This window comes from Cyprinodon tularosa, unplaced genomic scaffold (genome assembly GCF_016077235.1).
Source record: "Cyprinodon tularosa strain WSP-4 unplaced genomic scaffold, ASM1607723v1 ctg997, whole genome shotgun sequence".
Taxonomy (NCBI): Eukaryota; Metazoa; Chordata; class Actinopteri; order Cyprinodontiformes; family Cyprinodontidae; genus Cyprinodon; species Cyprinodon tularosa.
The window spans coordinates 129,514-153,055 of record NW_024039781.1 but is presented as its reverse complement, the minus strand read 5'-3'; the positions used below and the strand labels follow the sequence as shown (position 1 = coordinate 153,055).

The following is a 23,542-nucleotide window of genomic DNA, read 5'->3' as shown; positions in this document are numbered from 1 at the left end:
CAGAAAGAAAAACCCAAAAAATCACTTAGAAAAACATGATTATATTATGAGATACAGAGAAATTAAAAATGGAGGCAAATGGCTGTGACCTTAAAGCAAAGGAATGGTTTCTACTAAACATTTAGTGGGATAGAGAATAATAATAGGAAATATAAGTAAGGAACATATAAGGAGAAACGGTTTGAGGTTCTTCTCTGTCTAAAGTTAGACTGTGGAGCAGGTTATCTGTCCTCAGAACTGAACCTGGAGCTTCTTCTGTAAATGATTCAGCGTCGCTGGATAAGATGAACCGTTCCCTCCAGAATCATTCAACCGTATCAGACAAGAGGAGGATCCCTGCCACTAAATGAAGACTGATAGAGCAGTCTAGAGAAGAACCAAGACTGCAGACGCAGACTGGCCGTCCTCAGGTTAGGGTTAGAGGGGGAACCCAAATCCAGCTTTCTGTAGCTTTAAGGGAGCTAGAGGAGGATTTCAGGGGATAAAAGGAGATGATCACCTCCCTGATGGAATGGAGATCCATCAGGGAGTCTGTAGATCTACGTAGATTTAGACCACAGGGACTGTGGGACGAACGAGTTCAGTTCTGAAGCTGCATCTCCTGTTTTAATCTCTGCGGAGGAGATCTGCTCCTGAATCTAACTTACTGAACCTCTCAGCTTATCAGCAGCAGGAATACAGGCTATTATAATACTTATTACACTTTAGCATCACGGGTGGAAAACGCTTTTCCTAAGTCATCTAATTCCTGGTAGGAAAAAAACAGATCGTTTTATCATTGGAGGTCATTTCTGAGCCGCAGTCGTAGCGAGCAGGAGGCTGTTTGCTGCAAACAGGTGCGATCCCATTAGTAGGGTCAAAGATAGACCTGCAGGCCTAGAGATCCAGGAACCCCGGTTAGTTTATCAGAGGAGGTCAGGATGGATGTGTCTACATCTGACCTCCTATTTCCTTGTTTCTGTTACCCGGCGGGGATCATTTCCAGAATATGCTGTATTTTGGGGACTTATTCTAAAACTGGGGCTCCTCTTAGAACAAAGACCTTAAAGTTTTGGGTTAACTCTCTGCAGAGACGGCTGAACAATAACTTTATGTTTTTACTGGTTCTGGAGGAAAGTCTGATCATTAAAAATGTTTTTTGGTGAAAAGTTTTCCAACCAAAGCGCTTTAGAAGCCGATAGGATTCAGTTAGTTTGAAAATGTTGCTTTAATTGAAGAAGAACCGAGAGCATTGAGTCTGCATGGTTCAGACTGACATCACATGTCTGCCTCCAGGCTTTAGCCACGGTGTCTCCTCCACCTGATGGAGGACGTCCTCCCTCCTCCCTGGAGCTCCATGCGGGTCCACCGTCACTCAGGCTGACATGCCGTCTGCTCGTCATGTTGTTACACAAACACTGAAGCTGTTCAGCCAGAAATCCAACATTTTACAGACTGACAGTAAATATCTACAGCTGTTAACCGCTTCTATCCAGCTGAGCTTTATCTGCCTGCAGGAGGAACAATAAAAACCACCCAGAGGCCAAAACCCCAAACGGTATCAGTCACACCAACAGATCATGTTCTCAGACTTTTTAAGGCTTTCAGATCAAAGCTGGAGGATCCAAACTTTACAGGATTTTCTGTCACTAAATGGCAGAATAAAATCACCAGAATACGCAGACGTCTGAACCGTTCATCTGAGGAACGCTCGGATGCTTTGGATTGGTGGATGGTAGATAAACGTTGGAGCAGAACAGCCAATCAGATGGGATCTCTTTCTGGGACAATGATGCTAGCTGATACCAACATGATCAAAACCTCATTATTATTATTATAAAACTCAGCTGAGGCTGAATCAGAGAGTGGTCTTTAAATCAGGGTGGTCTTTAAATCAGGGTGGTCTTTAAATCAGGGTGGTCTCTAAATCAGGAAGGTCTCTAAATCAGGGTGGTCTTTAAATCAGGGTGGTCTCTAAATCAGGGAGGTCTCTAAATCAAGGTGGTCTCTAAATCAGGGTGGTCTCTAAATCAAGGTGTTATCTTAATCAGGAAGGTCTCTAAATCAGGAAGGTATTTAAATCAGGGAGGTCTCTAAATCAGGGTGGTCTTTAAATCAGGGAGGTCTCTAAATCAGGGTGGTCTTTAAATCAGGAAGGTCTCTAAATCAGGAAGGTCTCTAAATCAGGAAAGTCTCTAAACCAGGGAGGTCTCTAAATCAAGGTGGTCTCTAAATCAGGGTGGTCTCTAAATCAAGGTGGTATCTAAATCAGGAATGTCTCTAAATCAGGGTGGTCTCTAAATCAAGGTGGTCTCTAAATCAGGGAGGTCTCTAAATCAGGGAGGTCTCCATATCAAGGAGGTCTCTAAATCAGGGAGGTCTCTAAACCAAGGAGGTCTCTAAATCAGGAAGGTCTCTAAATCAGGGTGGTCTCTAAATCAGGAAGGTATTTAAATCAAGGTGGTCTCTAAATCAGGGTGGTCTTTAAATCAGGGAGGTCTCTAAATCAGGGAGGTCTCCATATCAAGGAGGTCTCTAAATCAGGGAGGTCTCTAAACCAAGGAGGTCTCTAAATCAGGAAGGTCTCTAAATCAGGGTGGTCTCTAAATCAGGAAGGTATTTAAATCAAGGTGGTCTCTAAATCAGGGTGGTCTTTAAATCAGGGAGGTCTCTAAAGCAGGAAGGTCTCTAAATCAGGAAAGTCTCTAAACCAGGGAGGTCTCTAAATCAAGGTGGTCTCTAAATCAGGGTGGTCTCTAAATCAAGGTGGTCTCTAAATCAGGGAGGTCTCTAAATCAGGGAGGTCTCCAAATCAGGGAGGTCTCTAAATCAGGATGGTCTTTAAATCAGGGTGGTCTCTAAATCAGGGAGGTCTCTAAATCAGGAAAGTCTCCAAATCAGGGAGGTCTCTAAATCAGGAAAGTCTCCAAATCAGGGAGGTCTCTAAATCAGGACGGTCTTTAAATCAGGGTGGTCTCTAAATCAGGGAGGTCTCTAAATCAGGAAAGTCTCCAAATCAGGGTGGTCTCTAAATCAGGAAAGTCTCCAAATCAGGGAGGTCTCTAAATCAGGAAAGTCTCCAAATCAGGGTGGTCTCTAAATCAGGGAGGTCTCTAAATCAGGAAAGTCTCCAAATCAGGGTGGTCTCTAAATCAGGACGGTCTTTAAATCAGGGTGGTCTCTAAATCAGGACGGTCTTTAAATCAGAATGGTCTTTAAATCAGGGTGGTCTTTAAATCAGGGTGGTCTTTAAATCAGGGTGGTCTCTAAATCAGGACGGTCTTTAAATCAGGGTGGTCTCTAAATCAGGACGGTCTTTAAATCAGGGTGGTCTCTAAATCAGGATGGTCTTTAAATCAGGGTGGTCTCTAAATCAGGGAGGTCTCTAAATCAGGAAAGTCTCCAAATCAGGGAGGTCTCTAAATCAGGAAAGTCTCCAAATCAGGGAGGTCTCTAAATCAGGACGGTCTTTAAATCAGGACGGTCTTTAAATCAGGGTGGTCTCTAAATCAGGGAGGTCTCTAAATCAAGGTGGTCTCTTAATCAAGGTGGTCTCTTAATCAGTGAAGGTGGAACATTTGATTGTTCAACACTAAGAAGTTTAGTTTATTTAACCAAGCTGGAAACCAGTAAGTGACTGAAAGCCAGTAAAGACCAGCGGCTGGTTTCCTCTGGGTTCCAGTTGAAGCTCCGATACAGAAGGAAGTAGATGACCTGCTGACAGGAGGAAGGATCCTGCAGTCTTCCTCACTGGTAGCCCAGTCCTCTCCTGCTGAAGTGGCAGAACAGAGGGATGGTGATGCTCAGGCAGGCGAACTGGAAACAAAGATGGAGGACAGGAAGCAGCCGACATCAGGAAGGAGGTCACTGAGGATTTATTATGAATGAGCTCATTAACAGGAAGCTGCAGCTAAAGGAAGCAAAGGAGGAAGCAGCTCAGAGGAAGCAGCTCAGAGGAGGAAGCAGCTCAGAGGAGGAAGCAGTTTAGAGGAGGAAGCAGCTCAAAGGAGGAAGCAGCTCAAAGGAAGCAGCTCAGAGGAGGAAGCAGCTCAGAGGAAGCAGCTCAGAGGAAGCAGCTCAGAGGAGGAAGCATCTCAGAGGGGGAAGCAGCTCAGAAGAAGAAGCTCAGAGGAGGAAGCTCAGAGGAGGAAGCAGCTCAGAGGGGGAAGCTCAGAGGAGGAAGCTCAGAGGAGGAAGCAGCTCAGAGGAGGAAGCTCAGAGGAGGAAGCAGCTCAGAGGAGGAAGCAGCTCAGGGGAGGAAGCTCATAGGAGGAAGCAGCTCAGAGGAGGAAGCAGCTCAGAGGAGGAAGCAGCTCAGGGGAGGAAGCTCATAGGAGGAAGCAGCTCAGGGGAGGAAGCAGCTCAGGGGAGGAAGCAGCTCAGGGGAGGAAGCTCATAGGAGGAAGCAGCTCAGGGGAGGAAGCAGCTCAGGGGAGGAAGCAGCTCAGGGGAGGAAGCAGCTCAGAGGAGGAAGCAGCTCAGAGGAGGAAGCAGCTCAGGGGAGGAAGCAGCTCAGGGGAGGAAGCAGCTCAGAGGAGGAAGCAGCTCAGTGGAAGCAGCTCAGAGGAGGAAGCAGCTCAGTGGAAGCAGCTCAGTGGAGGAAGCAGCTCAGTGGAGGAAGCAGCTCAGTGGAAGCAGCTGAGAAGAGGAAGCAGCTCAGAGGAGGAAGCAGCTCAGTGGAAGCAGCTCAGAGGAGGAAGCAGCTCAGTGGAAGCAGCTCAGAGGAGGAAGCAGCTCAGAGGAGGAAGCAGCTCAGTGGAAGCAGCTCAGGGGAGGAAGCAGCTCAAAGGAGGAAGCAGCTCAGAGGAGGAAGCAGCTTAGAGGAGGAAGCAGCTCAGTGGAAGCAGCTCAGAGGAGGAAGCAGCTCAGTGGAAGCAGCTCAGAGGAGGAAGCAGCTCAGTGGAAGCAGCTGAGAAGAGGAAGCAGCTGAGAGAAGGAAGCAGCTGAGAGGAGGAAGCAGCTCAGAGGAGGAAGCAGCTCAGAGGAGGAAGCAGCTCAGTGGAAGCAGCTGAGAGGAGGAAGCAGCTTAGAGGAGGAAGCAGCTCAGTGGAAGCAGCTCAGAGGAGGAAGCAGCTCAGTGGAGGAAGCAGCTCAGTGGAGGAAGCAGCTCAGTGGAGGAAGCAGCTCAGTGGAAGCAGCTGAGAGGAGGAAGTAGCTCAGAGGAGGAAGCAGCTCAGTGGAAGCAGCTCAGAGGAGGAAGCAGCTCAGAGGAGGAAGCAGCTCAGAGGAGGAAGCAGCTCAGAGGAGGAAGCAGCTCAGTGGAAGCAGCTCAGAGGAGGAAGCAGCTCAGAGGAGGAAGCAGCTCAGAGGAGGAAGCAGCTCAGAGGAGGAAGCAGCTCAGTGGAAGCAGCTCAGAGGAGGAAGCAGCTCAGAGGAGGAAGCAGCTCAGAGGAGGAAGCAGCTCAGTGGAAGCAGGTCAGAGGAGGAAGCAGCTCAGAGGAGGAAGCAGCTCAGAGGAGGAAGCAGCTCAGTGGAGGAAGCAGCTCAGTGGAGGAAGAAGCTCAGAGGAGGAAGCAGCTCATTGGAGGAAGAAGCTCAGTGGAGGAAGCAGCTCAGTGGAGGAAGCAGCTCAGTGGAGGAAGCAGCTCAGAGGAGGAAGCAGCTCAGAGGAGGAAGCAGCTCAGAGGAGGAAGCAGCTCAGTGGAGGAAGCAGCTCAGTGGAGGAAGCAGCTCAGAGGAGGAAGCAGCTCAGAGGAGGAAGCAGCTCAGTGGAGGAAGCAGCTCAGTGGAGGAAGCAGCTCAGAGGAGGAAGCAGCTCAGAGGAGGAAGCAGCTCAGTGGAGGAAGCAGCTCAGAGGAGGAAGCAGCTCAGAGGAGGAAGCAGCTCAGAGGAGGAAGCAGCTCAGAGGAGGAAGCAGCTCAGAGGAGGAAGCAGCTCAGTGGAGGAAGCAGCTCAGTGGAGGAAGCAGCTCAGAGGAGGAAGCAGCTCAGAGGAGGAAGCAGCTCAGAGGAGGAAGAAGCTCAGAGGAGGAAGCAGCTCAGAGGAGGAAGCAGCTCAGTGGACCCGGCGGCCCCAGAGCGGCTCCAGCTGCACCGCTGATCCCCCCTTACCTGAATCATGAACATGGTGACTACTCCGGACGCAGTGCTCAGGTAGTTGGAGGCGAACCAGTTCCTCAGCTTCAGCAGGCAGCCCTGCAGGTTCAAACACACATCCGGTTGGTTTCCAGACACCTACTGGTTTCAATAAACTGGTTCCAGTCTAAGCAGGTCTCCTCAGCTGATCTGGGGTTTTAGGTCCGTTAGCTGAAACTAGACACCTGACTGCGGTGTGAGGCTGATAATTAGGCCCAGGCGGTGGGGGTCAAAGGGTCGGGGATCCGGGGGTTACCTCTTCCCAGTTGGGCTGGTCAGCGATGTTGCAGGGATCCTTTCTGCAGCAGGAGCGCGGAGCGTTTCCCTTCCAGTCCGCTGGACCATGAACTCCACAGCACTGAAACTGGGAGAAGATGAAGCCTCACATGAACCTGATGGTCTAAGAACCGCTTCATTCACCCTTTATGAACAACATGTTTGTTGCTTAGGAACCGTGCAGCTGCTCGGAGTGGCTGCCTGAATGTGGGTGTTTACCAGGTACTGGACGGCATCAAAGTCGTCTTTAATGGTCTGGTTCCCCCCTGAGGTGGACTGCATGTAGACCTCCAGGCTGCGGCTCAGGTCCTTCTCAAAGTACGTGTCGATCTGCAGGAGGCAGAAACCCAGTTAGGAGGAAAGACAAAGACTGCCTGCTTCCTGTTTTCATCTTTTCTCTGCATGTTTGTCCAACTTCAGCGTTTCAGAAGCTTTCCATTGTTGAGGCAGTAAATCTGGCTCCAAGGTGCTGTGGGCTCACAGCCGCTCAAGGGTCTCTGTTTGGTTCTTCCTTCAGAGATGGACCTGCTGCCCTGTTCTGGTCTTTCTGCTGCAGAACCTCGGTTGGTTCTGGGCTCAGGTACCCAGACCACCATACTGCCACCACCATGCTCTACTGCTAGTCTTTTCTGAACTGCTGCTACTGTTGGTGGACAAACATTCTCTGGGATCATCTAGATGTGCTTCAGAAGGACACAGTCCTGCCTTCATGTTCTGTGGTTGTATTTCTCACTGAAAGCCTCCCACATGCAGAACATCTATTACTGACTTTCTATAGATTCTCCAGGTGATGGTGTGTCTGTTCAGAGATCAGGGCCCAGCATGGAGCCATGCAGCAGCTAGAGAAAGGCAGCAGCATCCCCCTGCAGAGCTAGCAGTTAGCCGTTAGCATCAGGAACACGCAGAGATGCTGTGGAGGTTCAGGAACTCGGCTAATCTAAGGAACATAAGCTGCCTTTTTAAAACATGATTCTAGACGTAATCTTAAGCTGCAGCAGCTGCAGTCGATGAGCCGTGTAACTTTTTACACCACTAACTGGACTTCATTATGTTCTTCCTGGCGCCCCCCTCTGGGTGGAGGTCAACAATCACTTCCAAAGGAGGAACCATCAGCTGCAGCTTCCTACCTCCCTGCCGTAGACGAAGAAGACGCAGGCCATGGCCAGCTCCACCAGCATGAGGAGGAAGAGCAGAACGTAGAACTGGAACACACAGAGCCGGATCAGTTTGATGCCGTTCGGCTCTTTCAGCAAACATCAGGCAGGAACTCACCATGATCAGCATGCAGCGGTTCTCCCTCATGCCCCCCAGAACTCCCAGGTAGCACACACAGGTGACGATGGTGCCGGTCACGACCAGCGTGTTGGAGGCGTAGATCGGCCAGAAGGTGGTGATGAGGGAGGCGAACCTGGAGTGCATCATCTGGAACTCCCCGAAGGCCACCACGAAGGCTCCACACAACTCCAAGACCAGGAGACGCAGCAGGTTAGACGCCATGATGCTTTCAGAGATTTAAGTTTCATTCATTCCTTCTCCTTTCTGCACTGAATGACGTCACCAGCTTCAGGAAAACAAATCGGACACTTCCTGTCTGGACATTCCTCCCAGGATCTATCGTGTTCTATATTGGTTTAATGCGGGACGTTTGCAGCCCTGAGCTGATAAATGATTCACTCTAACAGCAGCTGCTCTGAAACTGAAGCTCTTTGTTACAGAGAAGCTTTATAAATAAAACGCTTCCTTTATTAGTAAGAAAATAAAACATGATGCAAGTTTCTTTATTGATTTTGATCATTTCAGAGCAAAACTGATCAATTCGACTCCAGAAGAAGAAAAGAATCTCTCTGATGTGTCATTAATTAATTAACTTGATCGTTTTTAAAATGGTCCTAAAATCAAACAGATAATTTCATTAATTATTTTTTATTGGATTAAATGAAAAGTCAGGTCATTAATGAATAATCAATAGATAATTATTTATACCTAAAAGTAATCGTTGGCGGTGATTTAATGAATTTTATGTTAATCAGTAAAAAAGTAAAAACAATCATTTTCGTCCCAATCACTGAGTCTGGGAGCGGCCATTTTAGCCCAAGTATAGTAGCCCCTCCCTCCTGCCATCTTCCAGCAGTGACGTCACGGTGCGGTAAGCCTAGCGCCATTCTCCCCGCTTTCCAAGCTAAATCAATGGGAACTACTAGACACATCTGCAATCAACAACAATTATTGAAGATTTCCAGAGGACTTCACCATTGAAATTCACCTGAGCTATAGTGAAACTGACAATGCCCACGTGCATGGCAGCTGGATGCTGGAATACATCGGGTAAAAGTGAAAAAAAGAGTTATTCCACCTTTCTGATTCCTGATCCTCCACGGACGGGTTGGTCGTTGGATCGCCAACTTGAAGAGGGAGGATTTGCCATCGAACTTCTGGCCAGAGAAAAAACCCGTAATATGTAGCCAACATTTGGAAGAAGAATGTTTTCAAGATGACTTGGATAATAGCGCGTTGTGACAAACACCAGATACAGCACTGGGACTTGATCAACAGCCGATACCGCACCGTGACGTCACTAACCAGTAGGTGGCAGTAGTGTTCTTTGAGAAACATGGATGCCTCCAGTAAAGCACATTCACATGAAAATGACTGAATTAAAAACACGGATCATTTATTGAACAGGATGGAATCATTTCAGATTTAAAGAACTTTCAGAAGTTTGAATTCTGAATATGAGCGACTTTTCCTTTAACGAACGTTGATGGAAAGTGACGCCGGCGGTGAAAGTGTAGCTGGGAGCCTTTAACCTGCTGGTTAGCTCCGCTTTGCTCTGTAAAATAAACCATCTGCAGCCGTTGATCATCAGAAACCAGCCAAACTTTGAAAAACAAAGTTAACTGGTATTTATTTGGGTGACAGAGCTTCTCCTCTCTCTATGACATCATGATGGTCTGTCCTCTGCTTTACCCCCCCCCCCCCCCCCCCCCCCCCCCCCCCCTTACCCAGCACAGGAAGTGCAGAGACACCACCAGGCTCTTCAGGCAGCCGACACAGGAGCTGTTCATCCTTCCTGATCTGCTGCTCTGGGAGATCTGGAGGGAAAATAAAGTCGTCTCAGCAGAGCGTCTGTTTGGTGTGACAACAGCGGATGGCTCTGAGGGCCGAGGTGTTAATCATTATTATCCCTTCTTATCAACAGAGCCGCTGTTTGTTACAAGCTTGTATCTGCTAGAAGCTGCTTCCAGATTTATCTTGTTTTCCAACTCGCCAACATTACAGGAAATGATTGGAAGTTTGAGAATGTGGACTTTCTTTTTCTCGTCCTGGACATCAAGATGTTTGATGCTGGGATGAGCCGAGTTTTGTTAGAATAATGTCTGCGTTTATGATTTATCCAAGTGTGTCAGAGCTTACCTGAACTACAGGGAATGATCCGCCGGCGTCCAAGTGGCTCCAGTCTGCAGCATTCCTCAGAGACTGAGAGCAGGCAGGAATGGCAGAGGGACGGGCTAAAGGCTTTATCAATCCAGTATTTACAGAAGCAACAAAGAGGAGGTGGAGGCGTGCCCCCCCGCTGGAAGGCCAACCTGCAGCAGGGCTGAGATACTGAACACATGACAACCTGTGAAATCCAGAGAGGCTCGGACGATTCCTTCAACAGCCTTCATAGAAATGAGTGATTTACAAAACTAGAATAACGGAAAGAAATCGATTCTAGAGCTTCCAGGTCCCCACATCCCAGGATGACATTTCTATAGATTAAAGAGGAAAGGTTCTGAGAAAAAAGGTGAAAGAAGAAGCATTCAGAGTCGTTCTCCCCTGATGCTTCAAGGAGAAAAAGATGGAAACCGGTTAGAAGTTACAGGTGTTGTTCTTCCTTCTGGCTCATGTTGTCTGACCAGGTGTCTACTTCATCCTCCAGCTCCTCCTGATCCAACTACAGCAGGAAGACAGCTTCTCCAAAACAGCAGTTCTCCATCTAGTTCAGCTCAAAAACACTAAACTGATCCCAAAATTAAGAGATAATCATCAATGACATCAGTGACTTCCTTCCATGGATCAGTGGAGGAGATCAGACAGTACTGGTGGACAGCAGCTTCTTAGTGTTAGGCTGGGATCCTTTGGCTGCTCACGCCTGGCCGCCTTCATTTGGCCGCCTTCATTTGGCCGCCTTCATTTGGTCGCCTTCATTTGGCCGCCTTCGTTTGGCCGCCTTCGTTTGGTCGCCTTCGTTTGGCCGCCTTCGTTTGGCCGCCTTCGTTTGGCCGCCTTCGTTTGGTCGCCTTCGTTTGGCCGCCTTCGTTTGGCCGCCTTCGTTTGGTCGCCTTCGTTTGGCCGCCTTCGTTTGGTCGCCTTCGTTTGGTCGCCTTCGTTTGGCCGCCTTCGTTTGGCCGCCTTCGTTTGGTCGCCTTCGTTTGGCCGCCTTCGTTTGGCCGCCTTCGTTTGGCCGCCTTCGTTTGGCCGCCTTCGTTTGGCCGCCTTCATTTGGCCGCCTTCATTTGGCCGCCTTCATTTGGTCGCCTTCATTTGGCCGCCTTCATTTGGCCGCCTTCATTTGGCCGCCTTCATTTGGTCGCCTTTGTTTGGAATTTTGCAAAAATTAGCAATCTCCTGTCCAGGGGTGATGCTGAGAAACTAGTTCATGCATTTGTTACTTCAAGGCTGGACTATTGTAATTGGTTATGAGGTGTGGACCGCTGGGCCGCTGACTGGACCGCACCTCAGCCAGAGGAGGGGGGCTGGTGGACGGTAACAGACAACCCATGTCTCCTGGAAGTTCTGCGGGCGGCACTGTAGTCGAACAAAATCCCGGACGATTTTGAAATTCCCCCCCAGACATTTTTTTTAGTTATGAAAAGTAGGACATGTCTGGGAAAAAGAGGATGTCTGGTCCCCCTACCATATCAACAATCTGAGGTTTCAGTGAGTGAGTCTGGCTATCTCAGACTGACTGGAAGACATTGACTGAGTTAGCCACTGACATTGGGTCTAACGTTAGAAAATAGAAAGTAGAGGAAATAGAAAGTCATTCACTGTGAAATGTTAATGCAGTCATTCTTTATTCAGTGGATGATGATGTCGTTTTTGGAGCGTTTGGTTTATTTCTCTTTTAAAAAGTCATGAGCTGAAATATGTTGCAGGTTATATTGATGGAAGAAAAGCAAGTCAAACATTTTTTAAAGACTAATGCTCAGACACAGCATAAAGTATACGGCTTCATTCATCTGCAGACAGGAAAATACTACAGCATTAACAGACAGGGACGGGTAATTCAGTCCTGAGGTGAAATATTCTAATTATATGTAAGATGTAATGACTATGCAATGTGATAGACCGATTTTTATAACTAATCCACTGATGCTATGAAACAGCCAGTCTGTGACAAAGTGATGAATTTATCTTTATTTTAAGTCTTATTTCCCCCTGAAAATGAGAACATCCTGGTTGTTCGAAGCTGCAGCGCATCAATTAACTACTAGGTCTAACTAGGGAGTACCAATATGGCGGCCAGTGGCTTTACTCCACCCTGTTCTACCAATGGTCAGCAATCCAGGGAATAGAGATCAGTGGTCCTGATGGTCTCAGCTCAGTAGCGCCAGTCATCGTCTCATTCAGGTAGAGGTGGAGTTCCCGTTTCTTAACGATCAAATCTGTTTCAGAGTCTCAACTTATTATTAGCTATATTTGCCATTATTCTACATTTAATTGGCGATCTAAAGTAGCTGAAAGTAGAAAACAATCATTGTCAGTCTGGAAGGAAAGTCCTGCGCTCTAAGACAGACTGAGCTCTGCTATTTCACAAGGAGACGCTAAAAGTCTATTTTTATTCTTTTTATTAAGATCTGAGGGCAGAGGAGGACAAATGGAGCATCTTAAAGATGACTTTCATACGGATTAAATATAGCAGTTATTCTACTTGTAGAAAACGAAAGGTTGTTGTTGATCCAAATTCAGAAGTAGTGTAGCTTTATATGGCTAACTGACCGAGCTAAACAGGCTAACCTGTTAGCTACTGAGCGCAGCTAGCCACAGCGGTACCCAGCTCTTTATATCATAGTCTAACAGTTACTTTGTTCACCAGAAACAGATTTTTTTTTTCAGTTTTGTTATCGATCAAGTAAAACTTCATCGGCCATTAGACACGCTAACGCTACAGATGCTCCCGACTCTGCACACGGACGCTGCATTGTTATTATTGTTGTCCGGGCAACCACAATGTTTCACATCATAAGGTAACGTTCATCCAATCATGTAGCCTAACGTCACCGGCAGGAAGCAGATCTGGTAGCTACAGTTAGCAACTTAGTGCTAGCAGGTTCCCAATGGGAAATTCCATTGGGACCAAGTAGCTTGTTCTATTTGTTCTATTTCAATGTCTGCTGTGGGTTTGAATACTAAATGAGAACTAATGAACTGGATGGAAGCAAACAGAAGAACAGAAACTTTAATAGAATGAGGACTGGAGAACATTCTCCCCTCGGATCACATTTATCACAGTTTTCCTGAAATAGTTCAACATTTTACCAACAGGTCTTTTACTCGATGATCGGCTCGTATCTAAAGTCTGACTAATGCTAAACTGGAGCATCTGCATAGAAAAGTTAGAAGAATTAGCAACATTAGCATCCGCTAGCTATCAGTTAGGAAACAAAACAGAAAGACCTGAGGATCAAACAGGGAGGAACAGCAGGTAAACTGACCAATGACTGCTGCTGGTAATTACAGGTCCAGAATCATTCATAGGATCACATGATAAACGTCAACCAATCAGATGCAACCATGGCAATAGCCTCAGACAGTTCTGAAGTATTATTGGAGGCTGGAAGCCCTGCTTAGTTTAGAAGACTCCACGGATGGTCAGAGAGGAAGACGATGATGGTCAGAGAGGAAGACGATGATGGTCAGAGAGGAAGACGATGATGGTCAGAGAGGATGACGATGATGCTCAGAGAGGAAGACGATGATGGTCAGAGAGGATGACGATGATGCTCAGAGAGGAAGACGATGATGGTCAGAGAGGATGACGATGATGGTCAGAGAGGATGACGATGATGCTCAGAGAGGATGACGATGATGCTCAGAGAGAGGATGACGATGATGGTCAAAGAGGATGACGATGATGGTCAGCGCCCTCACCCTGCTGAAGTCAGAGGTCTGTAGAAGCTCCCGGCTGGAAACTCATCTGATCTCTGATGTAAACAATTAGAAAGTTAAAAGGCTACGGGTCATTCAGGGTCGGGTGTTTGTGGGTCAGAACCAGGCAGGTCAGACCGGGTCCAGTCAGAACCAGGCACAGAACCAGCCTTTAATCCCTGAGGTCCAACAGGCGGTGGGTCTATATCAGTGCAACAGTCTGAGGTAAACTGGAGGAAACCTCAGAGAGAAAGTAGGAGCAGCTAGCAGAGTAAATCACTTCACAGTTACTGATTGAATGGCTATAGGTGGGGGTGGGGGGTCTCACAGGGACTCAGTTTGCTCATTTAGCAGCAATAAGGTCATCAGACTGCAGTTGGCTGCTTCTAGAAAACTAATTCTTTAGATTATCTTCCAGCGCCACAGACGCAACTGTCCAATCAGAGACACCTGATCTGAACGCAGCCGCCCCCTGCTGGTGAGGAGAGTTCTGGTTGGTTCTGTTCATCAGTGGTTGTAATGGTGATGGAGGAGCCTCCTCAGTAGAAGCGTTTGCGTTTGTTTTCCTTCCAGCGGCTGTAGAGCACCAGACCCACCACCGCCAGAACGCCGAGGCCCAGGATGGAGAACAGCAGCGTGAAGAAGAACTGGACTCCACTCATTCCTTCATCCTCCACGTCCACTGGAAGACAGAGGACAGAGCATCTCAGTGAGGGCCTCTTCTACGGGGCCCAAAAGTGGAGCTGCTTCTACCTTCAAACTGCTTCATGTTGTCCACCCGCGGCATGGACACCACCTCTTCATCCTCCTCCTCCTCCTCTGGAGTCCGCTCCACAGTCAGCTGGTAGACCTTCATTGAGATGATGTCATGGTTATCTGGTAAAGGAGACAAACATTTAACGCTGCTTTCTTTTCTGCGCTTTTCCTAATTAAAGTTTTCATTTGTTTTATGGACGTTTAGCTCTGATGGTTTAGGTTAATGATCTTTATTCTGGAAGCTTCTAGAACCAGAGTCAGCTGAAACTGCGGATGTGTTTGATCATTCATCTCATCCAATGGGAGCTGAGTTTATGCTTATCTGTAGCCTGCAGCTGAATTTTGGGCAGTTCCTATGCAGCCTAATTGAATTCAAACGGCTGAGAGGCCGTCCTCCGTGCTGTGTGGATGTTTTCACCTGACAGGTCTCCGGTAGCAGAGGAAGCTCCAAAGTAGTACCCTGCTGGCAGGCGGAGCCCGCTGACTTCAGCACAGTCTCTCCATTCCTGTTTGCCGTCCACATCCACCAGGAGCTGCATGGCAGAGAGCATCATGGCAGAGAGCATCATGGGAGAGAGCATCATGGGAGAGAGCATCATGGCAGAGAGCGCAAAGGCAGAGAGCGCCAAGGCAGAGCACCGAGGCAGAGGGTACCAAGGCAGAGAGCGCCAAGGCAGAGAGCGCCAAGGAGAGAGCGTCAAGGAGAGAGCATCAAGGAGAGAGCGCCAAGGAAAGAGCACTAAGGCAGAAAGCGCCAAGGCAGAGAGCGCCAAGGCAGAGAGCGCCAAGGCAGAGAGCGCCAAGGAGAGAGCACTAAGGCAGAAAGCGCCAAGGCAGAGAGCGCCAGGGAGAGAGCACTAAGGCAGAAAGCGCCAAGGCAGAGAGCGCCAAGGAGAGAGCACTAAGGCAGAAAGCGCCAAGGCAGAGAGTGCCAAGGAGAGAGCACTAAGGCAGAAAGCGCCAAGGCAGAGAGCGCCAAGGAGAGAGCACTAAGGCAGAAAGCGCCAAGGCAGAGAGCGCCAAGGATAGAGCACTAAGGCAGAAAGCGCCAAGGCAGAGAGCGCCAAGGAGAGAGCATCAAGGAGAGAGCGTCAAGGAGAGAGCGCCAAGGCAGAGAGCGCCAAGGCAGAGAGCATCAAGGAGAGAGCGTCAAGGAGAGAGCGCCAAGGCAGAAAGCGTCACGGCAGAGAGCGCCAAGGAGAGAGCGCCAAGGCAGAGCGCGCCAAGGCACAGAGCGCCAAGGAGAGAGCACCAAGGCAGAGAGCGCCAAGGCAGAGAGCATCAAGGCAGAGAGCGCCAAGGAGAGAGCACTAAGGCAGAAAGCGTCATGGCAGAGAGCGCCAAGGAGAGAGCGCCAAGGCAGAGCGCGCCAAGGCACAGAGCGCCAAGGAGAGAGCACCAAGGCAGAGAGCGCCAAGGCAGAGAGCATCAAGGCAGAGAGCGCCAAGGCAAAGAGCATCAAGGCAGAGAGCGCCAAGGAGAGAGCATCAAGGAGAGAGTGCCAAGGCAGAGCGCCAAGGCAGAGAGCGTCAAGGAGAGAGCACTAAGGCAGAAAGCGCCAAGGCAGAGAGCGCCAAGGAGAGAGCACTAAGGCAGAGAGCGCCAAGTCACAGAGCGCCAAGGAGAGAGCACCAAGGCAGAGAGCGCCAAGGCAGAGAGCATCAAGGCAGAGAGCGCCAAGGCAGAGAGCATCAAGGCAGAGAGCATCAAGGCAGAGAGCATCAAGGCAGAGAGCGCCAAGGCAGAGAGCATCAAGGCAGAGAGCATCAAGGCAGAGAGCATCAAGGCAGAGAGCATCAAGGCAGAGAGCATCAAGGCAGAGAGCGCCAAGGCAGAGAGCGCCAAGGCAAAGAGCGCCAAGGCAGAGAGCATCAAGGCAGAGAGCGCCAAGGAGAGAGCACTAAGGCAGAGAGCACCAAGGCAGAGAGCATCAAGGCAGAGAGCGCCAAGGAGAGAGCATCAAGGCAGAGAGCGCCAAGGAGAGAGCACTAAGGCAGAGAGCATCAAGGCAGAGAGCGCCAAGGCAAAGAGCATCAAGGCAGAGAGCGCCAAGGCAGAGAGCGCCAAGGCAAAGAGCGCCAAGGCAGAGAGCATCAAGGCAGAGAGCGCCAAGGAGAGAGCACTAAGGCAGAAAGCGTCACGGCAGAGAGCGCCAAGGAGAGAGCACTGAGGCAAAGAGCACCAAGGAGAGAGCACTAAGGCAAAGAGCGCCAAGGCAGAGAGTGCCAAGGCAGAGAGCACCAAGGAGAGAGCACTAAGGCAGAGAGCGCCAAGGAGAGAGCACTAAGGCAGAGAGCACTAAGGCAGAGAGCACTAAGGCAGAGAGCACTAAGGCAAAGAGCGCCAAGGCAGAGAGCACTAAGGCAAAGAGCGCCAAGGCAGAGAGCGCCAAGGCAGAGAGCGCCAAGGAGAGAGCACTAAGGCAAAGAGCGCCAAGGAGAGAGCACTAAGGCAAAGAGCGCCAAGGAGAGAGCACTAAGGCAAAGAGCGCCAAGGCAGAGAGCGCCAAGGCAGAGAGCGCCAAGGCAGAGAGCACCAAGGAGAGAGCACTAAGGCAAAGAGCGCCAAGGAGAGAGCACTAAGGCAAAGAGCGCCAAGGCAGAGAGCGCCAAGGAGAGAGCACTAAGGCAGAGAGCGCCAAGGAGAGAGCACTAAGGCAGAGAGCGCCAAGGCAGAGAGCGCCAAGGCAGAGAGCGCCAAGGCAGAGAGCACCAAGGAGAGAGCACTAAGGCAAAGAGCGCCAAGGAGAGAGCACTAAGGCAAAGAGCGCCAAGGCAGAGAGCGCCAAGGCAGAGGGCACCAAGGAGAGAGCACTAAGGCAAAGAGCGCCAAGGAGAGAGCACTAAGGCAAAGAGCGCCAAGGCAGAGAGCGCCAAGGCAGAGAGCGCCAAGGAGAGAGCACTAAGGCAGAGAGCACCAAGGAGAGAGCACTAAGGCAGAGAGTGCCAAGGAGAGAGCACTAAGGCAGAGAGCACTAAGGCAGAGAGCACCAAGGAGAGAGCACTAAGGCAGAGAGCGCCAAGGAGAGAGCACTAAGGCAGAGAGCACCAAGGAGAGAGCACTAAGGCAGAGAGCGCCAAGGAAGAGAGCGCCAAGGAAGAGAGCACTAAGGCAGAGAGCGCCAAGGAAGAGAGCGCCAAGGAGAGAGCACCAAGGCAGAGAGCATCAAGGCAGAGAGCGCCAAGGCAGAGAGCATCAAGGCAAAGAGCGCCAAGGCAGAGAGCACCAAGGCAGAGAGCATCAAGGCAAAGAGCGCCAAGGCAGAGAGCATCAAGGCAGAGAGCGCCAAGGCAGAGAGCGCCAAGGCAAAGAGCGCCAAGGCAGAGAGCGCCAAGGCAAAGAGCGCCAAGGCAGAGAGCGCAAAGGCAAAGAGCGCCAAGGCAGAGAGCGCCAAGGCAGAGAGCGCAAAGGCAAAGAGCGCAAAGGCAAAGAGCGCCAAGGCAGAGAGCGCAAAGGCAAAGAGCGCCAAGGCAGAGAGCATCAAGGCAGAGAGCGCCAAGGCAGAGAGCATCAAGGCAGAGAGCATCAAGGCAGAGAGCGTCAAGGCAGAAAGCACCAAGGCAGAGAGCGTCCATATCCTAACTTTCCTGTATAATCTGTATATAGCTTCCATATTTATTTATTTTATAGCTTCTTGCAATTACTCTCTGTTTATATAAAGCATTTATAGTCCATGCATACATAGTCTCTGAACAGATGTAAATAAATATTCATATCCTGTAGAGCAGGAGTCTTCAACGTTTTTTAGGCCAAGGACCCCAAACTGATGGAGAGATGGAGGGGGGACCCCCTAATTATATATACTGTATGAAATAGTGTTCTATCAAACTGGTCCTATAGTCACTCTATTACAGATGGTCATTAACGAAAGTAATTTCTCTGGGATTATTAAAGTATTTTTTATTCTGATCCCTTCGTGATGGGACAGGTGTTGTGAATGAGACCTGCTGAATGTAAGCATTGATCTTCTGCTTCCATTTATCTATTTACTACAGTGTGTTGAATTCATTTTAATGTGTATTTACAGAAATTTCAATTAGTATTGAGTATTTGTGAGTTCTGCTTTTAACCAAGCTGAATTTACCAGCTCTGTGTGACGACCACCTAAAGGGCTTCAGTGATATTTAGTGTTTTCTCTTCTTTGATGCACACTGACCAACCTGAGCTGTTGTTTTCCAGCCCTGCTTTGAAGCGCTTTATAGGCCGTAAATAATTTAAACTATTCCTTGGAGGTTAAGGTGCCTCGAAACCAGACACCCCATAATGCAGCCGGTTCATACCGTCAGCGTGTTCTTGGAGTATCGCAGCAGCAGGGAGGTGTCGTAGACGGAGTTACGCGTCATGGCGGAGCATCCTCCCAGCTCCGTGGACCGTCCGTCGAGATCGTGGTCGTACGACAGCGTCCCGTTTCCCAGCATCACCGAGACGTACGGGAAACTCCTCTGCAAGAGAGACACTGGAGTCACCTCCCTCAGAGACAAGGCCCCGCAGACCAGCATCAGACTGGCACCAGCTAAGCCAGCACTTGACTCAACCAGCACCACATCCCACCAGAGGGTCACTAGACCGGCACTGGACCGGCACCGGACCGGCATCGACTTCTAAACCTTCACCTTAGATCTAAACCAGCAGAAGGCCGCCTGCAGTTGGACGATGGGTTTCTACTCACATCATGAGTCTTCACTGCGTTTGGGTAGGTGTCCACAAATACTCCCAGTCCAACAAACTGGTTCATGTTCCCGAAAACTGGACCTGCCAGAGTTGAAGAAGAGCAAAGAGAGGAAGGAGGAGGAGGAGTGATGAAGAACGAACTGAAACCGACTGATCTATAGGAGGTCTGATTCCCTGATCACCATCCCCCTCCTCCATGCATTCCACCTACCATTCTGCATGCGGTCTCTGGTGAGCCAGATGGCCAGTCCGTCCCCGTTCAGGTTCTTCTTCCCGCTGCCGTGGATTTTAAAGTGAACCTGGAGTTCCCAGTCCCTCAAAACCAGAGGCTGCAGATCAGGAGAGAGGATTCAGCGGCGTGGGGGGGTGGTCAGGAACATCAGACCCATGAGATCATTAGTCAGAGAGAACAGAGGGAGGTTCTTCACGTCCAGACCTGAAACCTGCCTCACTAAGTGAAGAACATCAGACCTGCAGCTGATCACAGCCAACAGCGCCTGACTGGTTAGTCAGACCGTCTGACAAATGCTTCCCTTTGCTGGATGTTCTAAAACACGGACCAGTCAGGAAGAAGTAAACGTCCTTTAGACCCCACAGTCCTGGAAGGACCAGATCTATCGATCAACCAGATCTACCAATCTACTGATCAACCAGATCTACCGATCAACCACATCTACCAATCTACCGATCAACCACATCTACCAATCTACTGATCAACCAGATCTACTGATCAACCAGATCTACCAGATCTACCGATCTACTGATCAACCAGATCTATCGATCAACCAGATCTACCGATCAACCAGATCTACCGATCAACCAGATCTACCAGATCTACCGATCAACCAGATCTACCGATCCACCAGATCTATCGATCAACCAGATCTACCGATCTACTGATCAACCAGATCTACCGATCCACCAGATCTACCGATCCACCAGATCTACTGATCAACCAGATCTACCGATCAACCAGATATACCGATCTACTGATCTACCAGATCTACCGATCAACCAGATCTACCAGATCTACCGATCTACTGATCAACCAGATCTACCGATCTACTGATCAACCAGATCCTTCCGATCTACTGATCAACCAGATCTACTGATCTACCGATCAACCAGATCTACCGATCTACTGATCAACCAGATCTACTGATCAACCACATCTACCGATCTACCAGATCTACCGATCTACCAGATCTACTGATCAACCAGATCTTCTGATCAACCAGATATACCGATCTACTGATCAACCAGATCTACCGATCAGCCAGATCTACCGATCTACCAGATCTACCGATCAACCAAATGTACCGATCAACCAGATCTACCAGATCTACCGATCAACCAGATCTACCGATCAACCAGATCTACCGATCTACCAGATCTACTGATCAACCAGATATACCGATCTACTGATCAACCAGATCTACCGATCAACCAGATCTACCGATCTACTGATCAACCAGATCTACCGATCTACTGATCAACCAGATCTACCGATCCACCAGATCTACCGATCCACCAGATCTACCGATCCACCAGATCTACCGATCAACCAGATCTACTGATCAACCAGATCTACCGATCAACCAGATCTACCAATCTACTGATCAACCAGATCTACCAATCTACTGATCAACCAGATCTACTGATCAACCAGATCTACTGATCAACCAGATCTACCAGATCTACCGATCTACTGATCAACCAGATCTATCGATCAACCAGATCTACCGATCAACCAGATCTACCGATCAACCAGATCTAACGATCAACCAGATCTACCAGATCTACCGATCTACTGATCAACCTGATCTACCGATCTACTGATCAACCAGATCTACCGATCCACCAGATCTATCGATCAACCAGATCTACCGATCTACTGATCAACCAGATCTACCGATCCACCAGATCTACCGATCCACCAGATCTACTGATCAACCAGATCTACTGATCTACCGATCTACCGATCAACCAGATCTACCGATCTACTGATCAACCAGATCTACCGATCCACCAGATCTATCGATCTACCAGATCTACTGATCTACTGATCAACCAGATCTATCGATCTACCAGATCTACCGTTCTACTGATCAACCAGATCTACCGATCTACTGATCAACCAGATCTACCGATCTACCAGATCTACCGATCTACCAGATCTACTGATCAACCAGATCTACTGATCAACCAGATATACCGATCTACTGATCAACCAGATCTACCGATCAGCCACATCTACCGATCAACCAGATCTACCGATCAACCAGATCTACCGATCAACCAGATCTACTGATCTACCAGATCTACCGATCAACCAGATCTACCGATCTACCAGATCTACTGATCAACCAGATATACCGATCAACCAGATCTACCGATTAAGTTAGAGCCTCAGCTCAACACTTACGATGCGACTCCACACAGCTCCCTGTCTGCTCTGCAGGTCAGGGGTCAGTCGGACGTGGTCGGGCGTCACCATGGCGGTTCCCATCAGATCCCACTGGGAGGAGCTAGAGAAGCCAAGTCCTGCAGAAACCAGGAGAAAACGGTTCAGGAAACTCTCTGCCTCTTTCTAAGGAATCACTCAGTCCACAGACGGGACTGAACAATCTATATCCTGAAGATCTACCGGCTGGACAGAACAATCTATATCCTGAAGATCTACCGGCTGGACTGAACAATCTATATCCTGAAGATCTACCGGCTGGACTGAACAATCTATATCCTGAAGATCTACCGGCTGGACAGAACAATCTATATCCTGAAGATCTACCTGCAGGACTGAACAATCTATATCCTGGAGATCTACCGGCTGGACTGAACAATCCATATCCTGAAGATCTACCGGCGGGACTGAACAATCTATATCCTGAAGATCTACCGGCGGGACTGAACAATCTATATCCTGAAGATCTACCGGCGGGACTGAACAATCTATATCCTGGAGATCTACCGGCTGGACTGAACAATCTATATCCTGAAGATCTACCTGCGGGACTGAACAATCTATATCCTGGAGATCTAAAGGCTATACTGAACAATCTATATCCTTAAGATCTACCGGCTGGACTGAACAATCTATATCCTGAAGATCTAAAGGCTATACTGAACAATCTATATCCTTAAGATCTATCGGCTGGACAGAACAATCTGTATCCTCAAGATCTACGGGCTGGACTGAACAATCTATATCCTGAAGATCTACGGGCTAGACTGAACAATCTGTATCCTCAAGATCTACGGGCTGGACTGAACAATCTATATCCTCAAGATCTACGGGCTGGACTGAACAATCTATATCCTGAAGATCTACCGGCTGGACTGAACATTCTATATCCTGAAGATCTACCGGCTGGACTGAACAATCTATATCCTGAAGATCTACCGGCTGGACTGAACAATCTATATCCTGAAGATCTACCGGCTGGACTGAACAATCTATATCCTGAAGATCTACCGGCTGGACTGAACAATCTATATCCTGAAGATCTACAGGCTGGACTGAACAATCTATATCCTTAAGATCTACCGGCTGATCAATCTATATCCACAAGATCAACCGGCTGATCAATCTATATCCTCAAGATCTACCGGCTGGACGGACCAATCTATATCATGAAGATCTACCGGCTGATCAATCTATATCCACAAGATCGACCGCCTGATCAATCTATATCCTGAAGATCTACAGATTGAATGTGGGAAAACAGGATAATTTAAACCATGAAAGCCACAAACTAAGATCTAGAATCTCAGGTTTAATAAGAACAGACATGCAGAGTCTATTCTGCTATTTTCTGTTTTTAAGGTGGAAAATATCTGCTTCAGAAATAAAAAGTTAAATTCAAACATTTCAAAGATCATTTAGTAAAACCTCCAGAAATACCAGAACAGATGCCACCCATCATCTCAGGATCTCATTAATTAACAAATGACCAATTAATCCAAACATACTTTGAGTTCATTAACATTTAGAAATAAAATGAATGTTTTTGTTAGAACTTTGTCAGTAGATGAAGGGAAGCTGTGATCTGAGGGAAACTGATCAGCTCCTAATTAATTAATCAGTTAAATGAAAGCTTTCATCTAGATCTTCTCAATCAGAGCTGCAGCTCTATAAACCAATCTATGATCATCAGCCTGATGGATTGATTGGGTCTAGTTTTTATTTACTGACTGTTTTAGAAAAACTGTGAAATAAACCTAAATGAATAAAGTTCACATAAGCAGCCAGGAGCCCTGACCACCGGTTCCGGTTCTGGTTCCGGTTCCGGGTGACTGCGGCTCCTGGTTGATCCCAGATCAAAGTCCCTCTGATGGCAGCCAGCAGACCTCACCTCGGTACGGCTTCACCAGGGAATATTCCCGCTTCAGAAAGTCCTCCATGAACTCCTGCTCATCCGCCCGGACCCGCTGGCTGAGAAGGCCGGCGGCCAGGAGCAGCAGCAGGCCTCCCTGGAGGCGCTTCACCGGCGGCCACAGACCGCGGGAACTACCGCTGAACACAGCCATGTTTAGGAGGCTGACATTGGCCGCCATCTTTTCCCTCCCACTCTGAATGGGTCACGTGATCCAACCGGAAGGCGCGTACGAGCTGCTGCCGGGGCTCTGTGTAAATGATTTGTAAAGCCGCC

The 23,542-nt window shown here is 48.8% G+C and overlaps 2 protein-coding genes across 2 annotated transcripts; both read right to left on the bottom strand.

Annotated features, from left to right (window-relative positions):
- Positions 1 to 3,556: 3,556 nt before the first annotated feature.
- LOC119777288 (leukocyte surface antigen CD53-like) lies at positions 3,557 to 9,862 on the bottom strand. The gene is made up of 8 exons (XM_038276107.1): positions 9,744 to 9,862; positions 9,332 to 9,421; positions 7,602 to 7,790; positions 7,457 to 7,531; positions 6,549 to 6,659; positions 6,310 to 6,417; positions 6,030 to 6,113; positions 3,557 to 3,795 (listed from the first exon to the last, which is right to left on the bottom strand). Exons 2-8 carry the CDS (start codon positions 9,392 to 9,394, stop codon positions 3,727 to 3,729), a joined length of 699 nt encoding a protein of 232 aa, XP_038132035.1. The 5' UTR covers positions 9,395 to 9,421; positions 9,744 to 9,862; the 3' UTR covers positions 3,557 to 3,726.
- A 2,294-nt stretch (positions 9,863 to 12,156) lies between these two features.
- LOC119777287 (VIP36-like protein) lies at positions 12,157 to 23,475 on the bottom strand. Its single transcript, XM_038276105.1, has 8 exons — positions 23,246 to 23,475; positions 21,316 to 21,434; positions 19,102 to 19,219; positions 18,889 to 18,971; positions 18,500 to 18,661; positions 14,638 to 14,752; positions 14,217 to 14,339; positions 12,157 to 14,145 (listed from the first exon to the last, which is right to left on the bottom strand). The coding sequence occupies exons 1-8, from the start codon at positions 23,445 to 23,447 to the stop codon at positions 14,003 to 14,005; spliced, it is 1,065 nt and encodes a 354-aa protein (XP_038132033.1). The 5' UTR covers positions 23,448 to 23,475; the 3' UTR covers positions 12,157 to 14,002.
- Positions 23,476 to 23,542: the final 67 nt, after the last annotated feature.

What these genes read in the sequence shown, in the direction of transcription:
- LOC119777288 (XM_038276107.1), bottom strand. Translation starts at nt 9,394, where the DNA reads ATGAACAGCTCCTGTGTCGGCTGCCTGAAGAGCCTGGTGGTGTCTCTG. An exon ending in CTCTGCACTTCCTGTGCTGG is followed by an intron (nt 7,791 to 9,331) that starts GTAAGGGGGGGG and finishes CTGGTCTTGGAG; the next exon opens with TTGTGTGGAGCCTTCGTGGT. An exon ending in TTGATGCCGTCCAGTACCTG is followed by an intron (nt 6,418 to 6,548) that starts GTAAACACCCAC and finishes ATCTTCTCCCAG; the next exon opens with TTTCAGTGCTGTGGAGTTCA.
- LOC119777287 (XM_038276105.1), bottom strand. Translation starts at nt 23,447, where the DNA reads ATGGCGGCCAATGTCAGCCTCCTAAACATGGCTGTGTTCAGCGGTAGT. An exon ending in TGCTACCGGAGACCTGTCAG is followed by an intron (nt 14,340 to 14,637) that starts GTGAAAACATCC and finishes CTCCTTTACCAG; the next exon opens with ATAACCATGACATCATCTCA. An exon ending in CAACATGAAGCAGTTTGAAG is followed by an intron (nt 14,146 to 14,216) that starts GTAGAAGCAGCT and finishes TCTGTCTTCCAG; the next exon opens with TGGACGTGGAGGATGAAGGA.